This window comes from Diorhabda sublineata, chromosome 6 (genome assembly GCF_026230105.1).
Source record: "Diorhabda sublineata isolate icDioSubl1.1 chromosome 6, icDioSubl1.1, whole genome shotgun sequence".
Classification (NCBI taxonomy): Eukaryota; Metazoa; Arthropoda; class Insecta; order Coleoptera; family Chrysomelidae; genus Diorhabda; species Diorhabda sublineata.
Genome location: NC_079479.1, coordinates 8,385,786 through 8,404,975, shown reverse-complemented (window position 1 = coordinate 8,404,975; position 19,190 = coordinate 8,385,786). Strand labels below are relative to the sequence as shown.

General features: G+C 31.5%; 1 protein-coding gene across 1 annotated transcript; it reads right to left on the bottom strand.

Annotated features, from left to right (window-relative positions):
- Window positions 1–1,629: 1,629 nt before the first annotated feature.
- On the bottom strand, window positions 1,630–17,337 carry LOC130446053 (myrosinase 1-like). Its single transcript, XM_056782064.1, has 9 exons — window positions 17,259–17,337; window positions 10,639–11,133; window positions 10,162–10,434; window positions 8,032–8,435; window positions 6,033–6,127; window positions 4,995–5,291; window positions 4,580–4,717; window positions 2,558–2,661; window positions 1,630–2,051 (listed from the first exon to the last, which is right to left on the bottom strand). Exons 1-9 carry the CDS (start codon window positions 17,300–17,302, stop codon window positions 1,754–1,756), a joined length of 2,148 nt encoding a protein of 715 aa, XP_056638042.1. The 5' UTR covers window positions 17,303–17,337; the 3' UTR covers window positions 1,630–1,753.
- Between the last annotated feature and the right edge of the window lie 1,853 nt (window positions 17,338–19,190).

Genomic DNA, 19,190 nt, shown 5'->3' with positions numbered 1-19,190 from the left:
CAGCTTGTTTTAGAATTTCTAATTATTTCAGCATTTTTTCATTTAAAATATATTTGTTTTTTTTTTGTTTGTTTTGAATGCTCCTACCCTACCGAAATCTATCAACTCTACTTCAGGCTCTTCTCGTACTTCTATTTTTTTGTATCCTCTAGTTTTATTTGGTTTTTATCCTCCTTATCATCAATTTCTCGAATTAACATTAACATTATATCATCTTGATTAGTGATTATTCGTTTCAGCTTTAGATTTTTTTATTCCAATTCTTCTATGATAAAAGCATTTCCATCTTTTTTTGTCATGTATTCACAAAACCAAGTTCTTCATTTTTTTTTCGAATTTATTCCTGGTCTGAATTTTTATCAAGTTTTCGTGTTGGTAAACGATATTTTCTTATCGTTCATGTTTTTTGTCCACATTTGGAACTATTCAAATTATAGATTTTGATAATTTTAATTTGTTTTATGTCTAATTTTCCTCTTATATTAATGTAACGAAAGTACTCGATTATATATAATAACTTACACGAGTCACATTTGTACCTTCTGTTAGTCATAATTTTTTATTATTTCACTTGCAATTTGATTTTATTATTCCCACGATTTTATTTACATCAGATGCAGGTTTGTGATTGCTTATAGTTATATTTAAGTCCAAATGTACCATTATCATCCATGACTATTTTTTCGGCTAGTTTTATAATTCTGTCGGTGAAAAAGCATGGTTAAGTGACAAAAAACTTAAAAAATGATTTTCGACATTAGTCTTTGAAAGGGTCAACTATTTTATAGAACAAACACATACAAAAATACACATGATACGATTGATAGATTTAATTATACTACTGTACATTTTACCACTTGGAAAATTTAAATGACCTATTTTGAAATTGTATGTCATCGTATACTCTACCGATCGATCTATTAGAAATGCTAGTACTGAGTCTCAATTCAAACTTTACAGGATTGCGTATTTTGAATAAAAATATCCTTTTTGGATTGGAGATGGGTAACATTGTTTCCAAATTTTTTATACAAAAGCGAACTGGCATGTAATTCAAAAACATCCAGGACAACTTCTCTTGTTCTAAACTTCGACATAGAGAACGGAGACAGGTGGATTCATGAAGTTATACTTACCATATATAATTTTGATTGATTTGATTTGAAAACCAAATCAATTACAACATTTGTATTTCTCCTTATTACCATTACCTTACCAGTATTATTGTATATTGAATAAGAGCTGAATGAACATTGTGAATAAACCACTTCATTTTGAACTGGACTTTATATTTCTTAAACTACACTATAGGAACGATAGACATTTTCTATAATTATTTGAAATTCGACATATTTTATTTACCTCTGTGATTGCATTTAGAGAAATACATAAAAAGTTTATCTTCATACTTCATACGCTTGTTGTATATAGGTAGAAAAACTGATATTTACATACATACATGATATTATTCATCATCATTATGATATATGTGTTTTCTCAGTTAGATGATCGAAATTCGAGACCACTGGGAAAGAGCCCCTTGTCTCGGTTATTGATACTGCAGGCATATAAGATCATGACAGGTCATATAAGCTCATTGTAAGGAAATAAAAAGCTGTTAGCAGCGCATGTTGTATCAAGAACCTTTATTACTCGTACTTCGTGTAGCAAAAATTGAAATATAGCTTTTCCCTTATGGTAATAAATAGAATAATATCTTCAAATGAACTGTTTAATTCATTTATTCAAATATTTATTTAGAGATAGAAATTTCTGAGCTATAAACATCACCGGTACTTGAATAAAATCGATTTTTCAATTCTACCATAGCAGAATTGAGACGTGGACTAGGGAGAGGATAATGACCATGTTCGTGTGGAAAATCTTTTGGAAATCCTGATAGCCTAATTGGTAATAGCCAATTTCTCCTAGGCTTGTCGCATTTGAGCTTTCTGGTACCTGATAATTCTCGAACGAAACTTGCCGATTTTTTTGGTTGTCTTCGAAGCTGAGGATCATTATAATTGATGTGATAGAGTCCAAAGTGTGCCCTTTAATAGAAATATGAATATATAAATGCGATTCAAGTATTATTAACTTAAAAAGAAGTTCAAAACATACTTACGGGTATTTTTGAGAAATAGAAGACTTTATAAGCATTTCAAAATATGTTTTGATTATAATACATTTGCGGGAGGGTTCACTGTAGGTTTCGTCCAACAGAAGAAAAAAATATGAATTGTACAACACTTATTGTCAAGCTAGACTACCACTAATTATACCCGCAAACCTCAATAAAGCTGAACGATTAGGAATAGTTGTGGCATTACCAGACTTATAGCCCCGATTTTACACTCGTTAATTTCCACTTCTTGCGAAGAATGAAGAACTGGCTAATAATATAGTCATTTGGACAAGAAGATGCGACTCACAGTAATGATAATGTCTATCGCTATGATAACATTTTTTGCAACTTCATATTTTTCTTATTCCGATATCATCCTGGCTTTCTAAATAACTCACATAAAAATGGAAATATTTTTGAGCAGATACTTACGTATATCCAAAAGGCCATTCAAAATTGTCTAGTAAACTCCAATAAATTATTCCCATAAGATTAACACCTTCATCTACTGCTTCAAGAATGTTACAAAAATAGTCCTACGATTAAATACAATACATTAGTATACAGAAGTCTATTTAGGAGAAAATATTCAATTAATAGTATTTTTTATTGCTTCATACTTTGCTGTGGATTCACAATATTTTGCTTTTATTTATTTGTTAAAATATACCTGACCGTAATGAGATAAATAAATTTGTTAGAAAATTCTATTACAAAAATACGGTTGAATTAGAAAAATAATAAATTGTAAGATAACGTTTATATAGGAAATAGTGAGAAGAGGCTCATTTCTTTTTTTGTTTTTTGCGATAAGCAAGAACTGAACTAGATCTTACTCTGGGTGAGACTTGTTTTTCGTTATCAACAGTAGAACTGCAAATACCAGCATCGCAGTGACGACACCAGAAATGGTGAAGAAAATCCACAACGTAGACAACCAGAGTAGGCATTTTAAAAAGTGCGTTGGACATGAGAAAACTATGCATAAGATGGGAGCTGCTTTCGCCCACAATGAAACAAAAACATAACCATGAATAAAACATGAAATCATCAATTCAAACCCGGAACAAAAGAACAATAAAAACAATGGACTTAAAAGGGAAAAGCTCATTGAAACTATTAAGCGAGAAAGCAAGCAAAAATGGCCTAATTTAGCTTAGAAGAAAGTGTTGTTTCATCAAAATAATGCACCAGCTCACATATTCGTTATGCACCCTATTTGCCAGATTTAGCCCCTCGGATTATTTTTTGTTCCCAAGACATAAAAAAATGACTCGGTTTTTAAAGATTTTCCAAAACGAAAAGGTGATGTCGGCGTTAATAGCTATTTTGAGGGGCTTGATGATTTTTACTATAAAAAGGGTGTTAAACCCACCGAACATTTTATTAGTTGGGCCAGGTACTGGGACCATTTTCGTACGCAGGAAAGAAAAAAAAGATAGATACAAAAACTACTAGTACTATTTGATGCAATCTTAAAATAATGGCTAAAGCCATAGATGGAGGTTTAAGAGAATATGAAGAAAACTATCAACGCTGGTCCAGATCTGGAAGATCAGTCACTGATCATATTCTCAGAACAGAAACCATTTGTATATCAAAAAAGCTTATAAGTCTCACGAAAATGACTATCAAAATATTTTCAGACCAACGCGGGATTAAAACAGGGAGATTAGCTATCCACTTCGCTGTTTAATATAGTAAGTGTGGATAGTACGTAAACTCGGTTTGACCAGTACAGGGAAAATAAAAACAAGGAAAACCCAACTACAGTAATAGTAATCCTTTCAACATCAAAAAACAAGCTTAAGGAAATGTGCAGAATCTTCATAGAAACGGCAGACAGTGAATGTACGAGTCAATCAAAATAAATCGAAGTTCATGACAATAACACAACAAAGGAAAAGAGCAGTGACAAGTTTGTTACAACAACTGAATGACGAATAGGCAATGACTTTAGAATAGGTTTATAGTTATGTTTCACATGGGGTGGTTATAAATGACGAGGTTGATGAGGTACGAACTCTAGAAGCAAGGATGACGTTCTCCCTCTCTGGTAGTGGATACCCCAATATTGGAGTCGTGGTTAAATGTTTTTGTAGAAAAATTGCACATGGTAAGCTTCATTTTTATTTTCCACAAAAATAAATTCAAAGACTAAACAACAGGACCACAATAAAAAATGATAGACATAGAACAGGAAGGAACAAGGAAAGTAGGGAGAAAAGAAAAGATGGCACGCAGAGGTGGAGACTTAATAGAGAGGGAGAATGTATTACACAGTAAATATATATATATATATATATATATATATATATATATATATATATATATATATATATATATATAAATGCATCTAAATGTTCTTGTTTTTAGGTCTCTTCTGTTTCAAAATTAGATTTTTTTGATAGTTTTTAAAAGAAAGATAAATTTTGACGTTTCAACAAAACTTACCCCATAAAAATCCACTCGGTCTAAATCATCAGTATAAGTGCCGTTATCGGACATACCTATTTCTGTTATCATAATTCCGTAAGGTTCATAAAGTTTTGTTAACCAATTTAATACTTTACGAACACCGAAGGGAACGCTCTAAAAATTGAGATTTACAATTAGTTTTGAATAGTAGTTTAAATAGGAGGAATGTATGTCTACATTTTTAGGTATACAAAAAATGGATATTTTAATAAGAAATGGGAGAATATGAGTGAAATAATGAAAAGAAAAAATTATTTACAGGGTACAGGACATCTGAATTATATGCACACATACACGCATACTCGTACACGTGCACACATACAATACGATAAAAATGGCAAGTGGTCGAATATTAAGATGCACGACTTGTCCTTCAATATAATTAACTTACCACAAAGATTCCATTAGACTCTACTGTCCATGAAGGATCAAACGAATCAGCTACTCCAAGATCAGCATTGTAACTAGTTTCGTTTGACGGGGCTTCACGTACATCTCTTGCTAGCTGCGTAAAATAATGATTTACAGCTAAGAAGTCAGCAGTTCCTTCTATGTATTCGATTTCTTCTCTAGTAAATTGTGGTAACCTTGATCTAGGAAATCCTGCAGCCAAACTTCTATCACGGATCCTTCTTTTTACTATTTCCGGCCAATCACCTTTGAATACTGGATTGTAGTAGAGACCGCACTGAATCATTTTGTGATTAGTTTTATTAGACAAAGAGGAAAAAAATATTTGTAGAGGAAAATAAACAAGAAAAGACAAATTTCATTGTGGAGTATCATATGAATCGAAGTCAAAAAATGAGTAAAAATTGTCATTGTAAAGATATTGGTAATAAAATATAATTCTGAAATAAAGAATGGAAGTTCATAAAGGGGTGAAAGTGAATATAGTTGAAGAGAAAAATAAAAGGTGTATAAGGGAAAATTTAAAAGTAAAAAAGGAGAATTTTACAGAAACCTACGGAAGAATTGAAAGGAATGAGTTAAGCATTGGAGTAATGGCAATGAAAATAAAAATTGAAGCGAAACAGATAATTAAAATTGGAGATTAAATACATATTTTTGACAAATACAAGAAGTAAAAAAATATTAAGCCGATATCCCAAGAATAATAATGGAATGTTAATAATAATAAAGGATTGATACAAAAGTGTGATTTTAAACAAAAATTTTAATATATGAGGCATAGAGGAGAAATCTTAATTATATATAAGATCCACAACTGTATATTAATTATCAAATGAAGTCATGAAATATGAAAAAATTACAAAAAACAAAAATTTCATCAAGGATGAGATCCAATAATGGACTCGTTGTGACTAAATAGGTCGTAATAATAACTATAACATGCAACAAAGTTACTGAGGGTGAAAATATTAATATATACCAATAATATTTGAGAAAAAAATTGATTAATTATCACCTCAAATTGTCTCTGTCGTTCAGCTGCTTCCTCATCATCTTTGGAATTAGAATAAGGTTCAATCCAAGTGCAGTCTATTATAATCGTCATTTTTGCTACAAAAACAAAACAAATTATCTGATATTTACAAATTACAAAGAAGTGTTTTCAGTTAGAGTAAGAAACACTCTAAGCAATGGAAAATTCAAAAGCCTGTGTGTTAATCTACTTGTAAAACAGCTAAACATCTACAATACAATTTTATCAACACGATACAAGATGTTTATATTGGTGCATAAATAGAAACTACTCCATGAATTCATAAATAAAGAAAACATGTATCTACTTCGAATGCTTTTCAGCATCATATATAGGTATAATTTTTTATTTAATCCTAAGCCAGATTACCGTGGTGGACACTTCTATTTTCTCTTTATATTTTTTGCTTACTATTTTACTCCTTTGATTTTTATCTCTTTTATATCAGCTCTTCTCCCACATTTTCAATTCATCCATTTATTGAAATCATATATATGCACAAATAATATTTTCCAAGATAAACCAGAATTGTAGAGTAAGAAGGAACTGTATTATCTAAGAAATATATAATATCAGTCAAGTGCTTTCTAAAGTTATACTATCTTATTCCTTGAATTATCGTCTTCAGAGCCCATCTTGGAATCGTCGTTACCATCGATCTCTCTATTGAAGTCGTTTCCATTTCTTTCGTTGGACTCGTTTTTTACTTTTACGAACACTGTCCTTGCCAACTCATACTGGAACCACTTTTAGATTCGAACAAACTTTATCGACCTTATTATTTGTGACTGAAGTGACGTTGTTCATTCAACCTAAACTGACGTCTTTCATTTCATTTCATACAACTAACCCACACCCAAAGCGTGCATTCGTTTTCTAAACACTGATCTAAGGTTAATAAGATGTCAGTGTATTAAGAATAAAAATTTGACTACATTTTGATTAACAATATCTAATTTAACAAATAACAGGGTTTGAGAAATGTGTTTATTTTAGACTCAATCATAACTGAACATCAATGAATGACAGTTTTCCATGGCAAACTCAGAGAGAATGCTATTGCCGTGTAAAATTCAAAGTTTAATAATTATGGGTACTTAGCTATTGGGAGCCTTAGTATGAAACAAACAACAATTTGAGTCCCAGATCCGCAATACATCATCATCAAATTGTTATTTATTTTATACTATGACCTCCAATAGCTCAGTGCCCATACTTATTAAACTTTGAATAGCAAGATCCTATACTGATTAGACTGGATTTTTACGAAATGTTACAAGGAACGAAATCCAATTTTTTTAACTGTTTCCGTTTTATTGATGGGGTCTCATTTACGTGACAAAAATTTTTCAATGCACATAATGCTTACTAATTAATAATAATAATTAATAACTTTATCAATACTTTAAGCCAGCATCGCTTATTGCTTCATAATTTTCATATTCCGAAAAAGTTACACGAGTTTTATCAATAGTATATTTTTGGTGTTAAATGAAATGATGTCTAAGTTCACTTGAAATTTTGCTTAATCAATCTAATATTGAAACAGTTATGTTCAATACTACTTGGTACGAACCGTGTAACTGGCGCCCCCTATGAGAGTCAGACATAAAAACAAATTCATTGGATGTAGTAGTTCCGGCAAAATCGTAAGAAATGTGGATATTTATTTCTCTTCAACGCCCTTTATCTTGAATACGGAAAGCGTTACGAAATTTGGTTACTGAGCAAACCCCAAATATTTTTCAGTATTCTATGTTTCCTAGAGTACCGGGAGTACCTTTTTAGATATACCCTGTAAATTCACAAAACCTGACTTTTTATTTGCAGATACACCACATTAGGATGTATAGAATGTAATTAATCACGTAATAGCTTGAGAAATTCGTAACTAACTGAGATTGATTCACGTGGAAAAAAACCCTTTAAGAAAAGATTGACGTTTCACCATATTATTTATTACTATTTACTTTTCACTCACCTTTATAATGAGGAAATTCTCGTTTATACATATGATATACAGCTGCGTGAGCTTTCAGAACTATATACGAGCATTGATATTCTAATAATCCATCACTTTCTATAGCAGGAGCAAAAATGTCGCTATTGTAACCCAAATGGCATATCTGTTTAGGTTCGTTGATTGTGAACCAAAATCCAACTTCTGGTAAAGTTTTTATAACAATTCTGGCGTAATCTACAAAATGAGGTATTACACTGGCGTTGACCCAGTGATGGCCATCGTCAAAGAGACGTTGTGGCAAATCAAAATGATAAATCGTAGCAGCTGGAATCATATTATATTTACATATTTCCCGTACTAGGTTTTTGTAATATTCCAGACCTTTATAGTTAATTCGATTGGGATAACCAGTTGGTAATACCCTAAAATAAATGGAGTGGAGTCTTCAACACAAAAATAGCAAAAATATGATTAACATGACATGTACAAGAGAGAACCCGACAATGACCGGAATTATTTTTTAAAATAGAGTCCCAATTATCCACAAAACGTTATACACCTCAAAATAGTCTAGATTACCACTAATTTATCCTACCTATGTTCTAATTGTTTGAAATATTTTTGAGCTTATCTGTAGAAAGAGCTAATAGCTATGGAATGGATCTCTTTTTATACTTAGAAATAGGTGAAGTCAGACAAGTAAGGTGCGTAGGGTAGTGTAACCATGCCATTTAGTTGTTGTATTGTCGTGGTATAAGAAACAATCTCCTGTCTACCGAAAATCAGAACTTTCTTGACTAACACTTGCCCAATCTTGCATGAACAAATTCTACGTGAACTACGTGACCTTGACATCAACAAAGCAAATCAGAATCGTCTGAATGCTGGATTTGATTCGAAAATATTTTTTAAATGATGGTGTCTTCTATTGAATTATTACTTTGATTTTGGGACTTAATCAAAATACCATGACTCTTTATCAATAATGATATTGTACAGTTTCATGCCGCTCTTTCAAAACACGACATAATAATTTGATCTTGTTTATAATTGTCAGTGGGAACCCAACTAATAACTGATTTCAAACTTGTACCATTGTAGGTTCAAGTTCAAGGTAACAAAATTGAAAATATTTCAGTTTCAAATTTACAAGAATACAATTTCCATTGAGCACCGTAAATATAATATTCAATTAACCACCGAAGAAATGTGTGACGAGAGAAATTAGATTATTAATCAATATTTTCGAATCTCATGAATTTCAAGTTTCTACAAGAATTAATACAATTTGAAGCCACCGCAAATATTAATTAATTATTTCCCAGATGATGAAAACATAAGTATTCAAAAGCTCGGAATATATATAAAAATTAGTCTACTTTAATTTTTCTGTGTTCCTAACAAAATTATTTGTAGCTTTATTAGAATTTACAATAAAGAGCTATAAATTTTATTCAAATTATACGAAAACAACTTGGTCCTCAAGATATTTAAACTTCAATTCATGTCATCCTATGTCACAAAAAAGATAAGTGATAATAAGCTTGGCTGATAGATCTCTCCAACTATCACATCGTGAGCTAAGATGCTTAGCTATTCAAAAAGCGAAAACTGGATTGAAAGAAAATATGATAAATAAAATATTGAAGAAAAGGATAAACAGATACTACTATCAATTAAAAACCAAAAAACAGAGACAAAACATCAAGATATGAAACATTTTTCCTTGCCATATGTACAAGCACTTCACCAACAATTATCGAATTATCTCAATAAATACGATATTAGTATGAGTCGTAGAAGACATAATACTTTATGTCTACATATGGCAGATAACTCAGAATTTAGAAAATAGACTAAGAGGTTATCAATACGATAAAAAAATAGAACTGCTTTAACCAACCATGAAATATGAAAAAAACATAAATTCAATAATAAAGATTCAAAAATGCTTGAAACAGAATCTAAAGCCTGAAAAACGTTTCATGAAAGAAAAACGTACTACAAAAGCACTGCCCATGCCACGTCTCTTCCGGTTATTACCGAGTCTCTATAGTACATAAAATTGTCTCCTTATGTAGATAAAATAGGATAATTTTTCTCAATCACAATTAAACATTCATGAGATAGTAATTATCAAATATTCACCTGGACCAAGATATAGAAAATCTGTACACTTTTAAACCAAGCTCTGCAGCAAGTCGTACGTCTTCTCTATATCTAAAATATGAATTGGCGGCAATATCTCCAGTGTCATTATTTCTAATAGGAGATGGTACTCTATGAACAAGAGTGTCCCATATACTTTGTCCTTTACCATCTAAATTCCACGCACCTTCGACCTGGTAGGCTGAAGTTGCTGCCCCAAATAAAACATTATCGGAAAATATACCACGAGTTTTCAGGTATCCTGATACGGAGCTGTAGAATAAAAAAGTAATTATTCCAAGTAGGACTTTCCGAATATTCGATAAATAGTTTGTAGTCAAATTAAAACACGATGGTCATTAATTAGTAGCATCAAGTCTTGATGCTACGTTATTCAAAACTCAAATCAACGAATTATTAATTATGCCTGTATATGGAAAAGGTAGTAAAAAACGATAAAAAATTTTTATCACCAACCTCTTGGATGATCCATTCTTGAGCAATTCTTCCAGTATCATGCTATCTGTAGATGGTTCATTTGCTGATCCATAATGATTATCATTCGATTGAAAATTGTTTCCAATCGATTCATTACCGTGGACATCATGCCAATTATCTCTTCCACGTCCTGCGTAAAATGGTCTGTAATCTTTATTAGCTATTCCATGATTATTAGGCTCAAAATCCTCAACACTTAATGCATACCCATTATTATTCCCTTTAACCTGGCCCGCATATGATGGTCTAGATGGTCCATAGTCTTTATGAACTTGTTCATATTCATCGTACTTTGAATCAACGTCTTCGCCATATTCATAACCATGATTAATATCTTTATAATTTTTACTATCTTCCGTATATGATGGTAGAATCGGTGGATGCCAGTCTTGGTATAGAGGATGATTTTGGAAAGACACTGGATTTGGAAATCTGAATTGGTCATCATTGAATTGGAACGTGATTGTAAGACAACTATAAAATAGTTTCATATGAATAAGAGCTTTTATTATATTTTATATGATTCCGTCCGGTAAGGGCTCTTCCCATCATGTTTCGCTAGGACGAAACATACAATTTTTCCAGATCTTGTAAACAATCCTCAAATTAAACGTATATAATGTATAATATGCTACGTTCAAAGACTGAAAACGTCCAGTGGCCGTTTAAAACAGCCACAACACGTTCTGTGCGCCCTGCGTTTGCCAGAACGCGTTGTGGCTGTTCTGATATGTATAAGAAAATTCTGATAATAAAATTGTATATATATGTTTATATGTTTTATAACCATATAGCCAATAGTTGATATAAATTATTAACAGTCGTTTTAATGTAAAAAAGTATATTACTAAAATCAATCTTCTCTGCATATCCACCTATTTGTTTTTGCATGAGGAATTATTGTGGCATTTTGAATTGCATTGAACTTTATGTTTGACGCAGTTAGGTTAGGTTAGGTTAGTTATATTAACTATTGACTGTATAGATATAAAACATATATAAAAACGTTGTCATTAAAAATTTATTCAAATAATGAGTGTTGTACTACTTTGTAATCAAATGATTATTGATACGCAGCATTATATTTCGTGAGCTGACGTCTTCTTAATCTAAAATAATTTCATTCGGGTTTTGGCTACATCAGAACAGCCACAACGCGTTCTGGTAAACGCAAGGCGCACAGAACGCGTTGTGGCTGTTTTAAACGGCCACTTGCCGTTTTATTGGTATTCTTATTATTATGTCCTATATTTTAGTCACCCTAATGATGGAAAGAGCCCTATCCGAAATTTTTTAAATTGTATTTTAATACATATTAATGTGAGAAGTACATTCATTAGGAAGAAATTCAACGATATTATGAAAGTTGAATCATTGCAAAATATAGGGAAACTAGAGAAAAACTAAATTACGAAAGTAAAAAAAGATTATATTTTATTGAACACATTTGTTAATTTAGAAAAAGATAATTAAAGAACATTTTTGAAAAGGAATTAAGAAAAGTTCGAAAATTTTATTAGCAACTCTACACGAAATGAAATGGGATAAGTATGCATGAAACTCTCCAATACATACAGTATGATGCAATTTCAGGCGTGTTTGGTTCGTTTTTATTTTCGTCTTCATTCCCGTACTGTTCTTGGAGGTACTTGACCCATGTTTCCTTTTGTATTTGATTTGTCTTGAAAAGCTCATTGACTTATTTTCTTTGTCCCTTTATCACTCGCCATATCTGTTTCTGGAGGCCGTAAAAATCATTCTCCATTTGTTTGGAGAATTGTTCCCAATATTTGCTCTTGATTTCTCTTACTAATGTTGTTGTTGCATTACGTACTCTTTTGTAATCTTCGTACGAATTCAGGGTTTTTGACGTTCTGTATTGATACTTAGGTCTCACTTCCTCACAGAGCCATGCCGATTGATTTTTTTTCTCATCTTTGTAGTTCACTGTCCTGGATCCAAGTGCCTCCGATGCCGTTTGTTTGATGTTTGTTTCTATCTTTTTTCAACTGGTGTTCACGCTTTCCTCTGCCTCGATTGAGTTAATGTTGTTTTTAACTTTTAATCTTTTAATCGTTCCTATAACAGTTCAATATTGGGTTTTCCTACTTTCCATCTGTGTATGCGTCTGGTGTATATTTCTATTTGTTATCATATAGCCGATTGTTGATTTATACCCCCTGGTATTTTCAAATGTGGTTTTGTGAACTTCTTTATAGTTTTAGAAAGTGTTGTTTATTCTGAGCTTGTTAATGGCTCACAGGTTAATCATGAGTTCTCCGTTATTGTTTCTTGCAGTTTCATTAAATCTCTTCTTTCTTTTATTGCTATTGCCACACCCTCCTTTGCTCTTTCATATTTATCTACTCCTGTATATTACCAGGTAATCGTTATATTGTTTCTGTCCTTTTCCCTTCTTCTTTGTTTCTTGTAGAGCACATATGTCTATATTATTGTCCTTTACCTCTTCTAATGTTTCTTGGTCTTTGATGTTAAACGAATGTATATTAAAGGCAGCAAGGAGCATCAAATATTTGTTTTTCCAAGTTCTTATCCATTCCATAGCTTGGGTTGTTGTCTTGAAATCCGTCCTGTTCCGAGGCTCTTTCAACAATGTCAGTTTTTACCTTTGGTAGGGAGCTAACCTAACCTAAGAACTCTCCTTCTTTATCTGGGCAAAAGTCGTATTACAAAATTGTTTTTGTAAATGAAGAATATTAGTCACGCCACTTGGTTAAATGATCTCATTGATAAAATCAAATTACGATTTGTGGTTGTGATATAAAATATGTTAAAAGAGAGCTTTGTTAAATCTATGTATCATGAAAGTTGAAGGAGATACATTAGTTCAAAGTTTGCATCCGTGTAGCAAATGTGGCTTATGCCTTTGAGCTGCACCTTTTCCGAAACCGGGGGCTGAAAAAAGTTTTAATTGACATGACGTTGAAGTACTTGAAATCCTCTACAAAATACTTTTTTGAAAATTAAGTGAGTTATTGTCGAAAAACCAACTGCTTTTTTCTCGAAAATTTGGAGAACGAATTTTGGAGCTTTGGAAAAAGAGAAACTTGGAGCGTCTAACAGCTGGCACAAACAAGAAAAAGATTGTAGTGATGATGAAATATAATTTTTCGAAATAGTTTCTTATATTATTTTCTAAATAAAAAGTTTCATTGATTTTGAAAATAATATTTGTTTGTTTTCTTATTATTTCTGTGAGAAAATTTTAATTGAAATTTTGAAATTCTTAGTCATTGAAGGTGACTCTCAGAAGGGTTTGAATATTCAAAAATCCTTATAAATACTGACGAAGTATTCTCAATTCAATATAAATACACTTTTGAATAATTTTTAATTATAAAAGAATCGTTGAGATTATTTTTAAACTTTTCATATGATTATGGGATGATTTGGAGGGGTTTCATGCATCTGATTGATCTTAAACGTGTTTGATAATGTCAACAGATCTACGAATAATTCATTGAAACTGTATTTTTCTGAAATACATGCTAAAATAGAAGATTTTTGAATAAAAATAGCAAAGACCCTCCGGCACAGGATAGATTTTGAATAAGGGGGTAAGTAGAGCTTAAATTCAAATTTTCATAAAAATGGATATTGATTAACAAAATTCCACAGTTTGAACGTTTTTTACCGCTGGACAATCACTTTCTCTGACATCCTGTAGGAGGATCTAATACAAAATGTGCTCGGTTCCCTGAAGTTGAGACTAGGATTAGGACAATTTCGCCCACGTTCATGGCTTTTCTCGTTCAATTCTTTTTCATAAATGAGTGTTATGGTGAATTTTTGTCCCCTTTTGATTACTGAGCTCTATAAGTTTAACTAATATATAAATAGTAAACATTCATGAACATAGAGTGTGTGTTATTTATTATATCTTTTCTAAACTAAATGAGAAAAATTGCAAAAATCTATCTATTTTTCAAATACTATCAAATATCAAGGTAGTTCATTATCTCCACATATGGTGTGTGGTCTACGTTTATATGTATATGTACTATAAACAAATTGTGTCATTATTTTTAAGTGCTGTTAATTTTGTTTCTCTCCATGTAGTGCCTCTTTTCTTGAGGTAAGTATCAATTACTTGATCCTATGTGGCTTTTGGTCTCTATCTTTCTTTGTTTTTGCGTAATTGTGCTTCGTATACTCTCTTTACTGGTATTGAATATTCCATTCTTTATTAATGACCTCACCAACTTAGCTGCCGTTGCTCAATGAATCCCATAAGTGACATGATTTCCAGATCTTGTCGTATTTGATCATTTGTTAATCTATCTTTTTTTGTAACACCTCTCACACGCCGAATATATTTCGTATCTACCGCTTGTAATGCAGTTTTTTGACAATTACTGAGTCCATCTTGCAATGATTATATAATTTCGTGTTTCTTGATACTTTATTTTTTGTGGCTTTTTCAATTCACTTGGCAATCTCTACATCTTCATTACCCATATTTTCTATTTCTGTTTCAAGGTATTCAAATGTGCTCATCGTTTTTATCCTATATCCTTTTATTTCTATATTTTTTTGTTTTTTGTTTGTGTGTCATTACTGCAATCTTCTCTACATTTATTTTCATACCAAACTGCTTTAGTTTATTGTTCCAAATGTCTGTACATCTTAAATTCTTTCTGCAATAAGGACTAGATTATGAACATATGCACCCTTGTATGCTTCTACCTTTGCGAAATCCACTTTAAACATCATATAGTGTATCTGTCGGTCTTCCTAATGAATACTGCTAGAAATCACAAAGGAATAGTAACCAAGACAAATATCCACAATGAGGGATAGTACTCATAGTTTGTCGTAGTGAGAAGACCAGAAAGACCAAGGTTAATTTTCTGTTTCGAACGCGAGAAAAAAGAAAGGTAGTAGTATTCAAAGCTGAACAGTTAAACTGCAATCAAGCAAATGGTTGAATGGATTACGAAGATGGAAAAGATGTGATAAATTAGTAATAGAATAAGTTAAAAATTGTACTAGCAAAGATCCTTCCCTTCCCTTCCCTTCCCTTCCCTTCCCTGTTAGTTATATATGTATGAAAACCATTTCTAGCAATTCTCTTTGTATTCGATACTGTTTCAAAAAATATGATCATTCCATTGTTTATTCATTAATCTACTAATATTTTTCCCTCGCTAATAACTTTGCATTATCTATTGCGTTTTCATTTTAAACTGAGCACCTGATAAAAAAATAACAAAAATTCTTGATATTATAATAAAAATATATTGTATTTTTGTCATTGTTAATTAGTAGTTAGTAGTTTCTATTTAACAATCGTATGAGTGAGTTTTTATGAATATTTTTCGGATAATGTGAAAATTTGAGTATCGAGCTGTCATTGAATATGTGCAAAGAGGCAAAGCATTTGCCATATACTGTCTGAAGAATAATGCATGCGTAAGCTATCCACCCGTTGTGTGCCGCGTTTGTGTGTGTACAAAAAGCGCATTCAAATGAACATTTTTCAGACCTCATTTATGTGGTTTAATCAAAATGTGTCAGATTTTTAGATCGATTTATAATAGTAGAGGAAACTTGTTTCCATTACATTCTGGAAACGGAAAAAAGGTGATCGGACGGAAAATTTATGAGTACCGTATTTTGGGATATTCATAGGATTGTATCATTGACAATTTTCAGAAAGATGAAACAATAAAAGAAAAAGAAAATGCTATTCCAGTAGTCAATGCACTAGATCTGCCCCCAGCGACTTTTTCCTTTTCCCAACCTTGAAAAAGTTAGTGTATAGTAACTAAGGGGTAACTATGTTAAAAATATAAAAATGTTGATGGAAAGATATATCTACTTTCTTTGTTGGGTCCGAAAATTTTCAGACAGCCCTGGTATACATATTAGAGTTATTAGTTATTAATAAGGTAATTTGACTAAATATTGACTGTTTAGAGAATGTCAACGCTTCAATTACGGTGAATATATTGTGAGTTTGCATCATGTTTCTGGATTCATCTGGAAATCTGACAGATATATTTTAATACTCATACGAAGAAAAGAATTTTCTTCGTTATCTGCAAGGTAAGTGCTTCCAATTACTTGTTGCAGATCAAAATCTGGCATGCATTAAAAATTTGAACGAGACTTTGGATATCTTCATATGTAATCCAAGTCAGTCGATCGGGAAAGAAGATAAAACTTGGTTACACTTTTATGCTTCAGAAATAAACATAGAGTTTTCAGATTCCAATGATGTAGTCTTCATAGATTATTAAAAAAAATACGAAGTGATGGCAGTGGCGACAGTGTGGGTCATTTATTTAATGGTTAGAAATTCATTGTGTAGATTTGAAAATATTTTTCAAAGTGAAGTATTTTTACATTAAAAAGTCACTCTTTTTTTCAAACCGTCTGTTATTTTCCCCAGTATATTTAATAGTTACGATAAAATAATTATCTATATGGTACTGCAAATTTTAGTTACGTCATTCAACGCACATATCATTAGAATGATAATAGAAATAATGTTTTGATTTTTTTTATAAATTTTCGAAAAAGGTGCAAAATAATTTTCTAATTGCTGTCTAAAATGAGAATGAAATGGAACTTACGAAAACGTGATAAATATATAAAACTGACATTGTTGGATTTGCATTTTTCACGGTCACAACACAATCAACAATCAAACTGATCGATTATCTATATTTCTCCATTTTATAGGCAAGAAACTCAATTTATTCATAAAGTTTGCAAATAATTCCTTTTAATTTGGAATGACTGGAAAATCCACCTCGCTTTTGTAGTAAACTGTATGAAATAATTATTTTCCATCAGATTTTCCAAATGTTGATTAAATTCATGTTTAGTTTAAAAATTTCAAGTTTGAATTAATGTAACGTTGCTTTTTTTCATTATAACGTGATTTACAAAAGCAAACATGTATGCATGACATTTAGGAAGTGAAAGTATATAATTAAAGAAATTCCTATCGATGGTATATAGATTATATTTCTAGCAACTGATTGATTGTTATGAATTTTAGATCTGAGCTAGGAGCATTAGGGTTGTAGGTCAAATAAAAAGTATTCTTCGACACTTTTGTATCTTGAAAACAATTTTTCTACATTAAAATCGATGTTTTTCAAATACAAATTGATTTTTTAGAGTTTTCAGAAGTCTATTTGCACAGAACTTGGCGAGATTATCGCAACGTTTTGTCCACTAAGAAAGTTATACAAAATTGAACAAATCCGGTCTATAAACTGGGTGCATTGACATAAATCAGGCTCTGTAATTTTCAAGTCCATCAACTGGTTCTATTGATCAGCGGATGCAACAACAGTTCTTGTCAGAACTACTTTAAAAAAGGACTTGATAATATTCCAAATACAAGCAGTCATCATTACCCCCCCCCCTTAAAAGGAGCTCTGTAATATTTTGCCACTTCTCGTCGGCAAAGAAGTAAAAAATTGTGAATTTGTATGAACAAATCCCAAATGAGGAATCAGAGAAAAAGGTATATGCCATTGTGCTTAAAATTGTATAACTTTGGGTAAGTCATCGAAAATAGCAATTTTGTATGAAATTAAAAAATACAGAAAAGAAATAGAAAGAGTATTTTGATAGAAATTAACATAATTGTAGTGGAGAAGAAATTACCTCAGATAAAACGGTATAGGCGAGAACAAAGACCCTTTTTTAAATTGATGAAACCTGGCTAAATGAAGGTCATACAAATTTCGAAATAGGGATAGATATATCAATTCGAGATAATAGAGATGCTTTTCTTAAAGGATTGTCCACAAGTTTAAAAAATCTATCTGGAAAAGGCAAACATTTCATAATTCTTCATGCGGTATCCAAGCATGGATTTGTTAAAATTGCATTGCTAATATTTGAAAGAGAAAAAACTGGAGATTATCATGGGGTTATGATTGGATTGATATTTGAAAACTGTTATTCTGAATTTTTCAGAAAATTGCCAGACCTTGCTGTAATTGTAATAGACAATGTAAGTTACCACAGCCATAGGGTACATAAGGTTCCAACAACAGTTTGATGTGAATATGCTTAGATTTGAATTGTACTAAGGCTGTCACCATATCATTGACAATTGAACCCTTTAGAATTGATTTAGGCTAAAAAAAAGTGAAATGGCAACCAAAAATTGTATTTTTAAGCTAAAATATGTGAAGGATAGAAGCCTTGAAAAATGTGACAATCATTCACTGGCAAAATTGTGTTGACCATGTCATAAAAGAAGAATATAAAATATTGAATACACTGTTTACACCAACCCTCACAATTACACTGCCTTACGCGCGTTTCGATAACAAAGTTATCGTCTTCCGAGACTGAAGGTAAACTAAAATCTTATAACCTGACTTACCTATTTTATACTAAATTTTCCCACCAATAAACCTTCTCCCGCGAAAATTAATTCTAACGGGAAAAGCTCCTTAGCGGGAATATTCATGTTCATTCTTTGACTACTAAACTATAGAGTGGGCTGTGAGGAATTGGCCCTTTGTCCCTATTTAAGC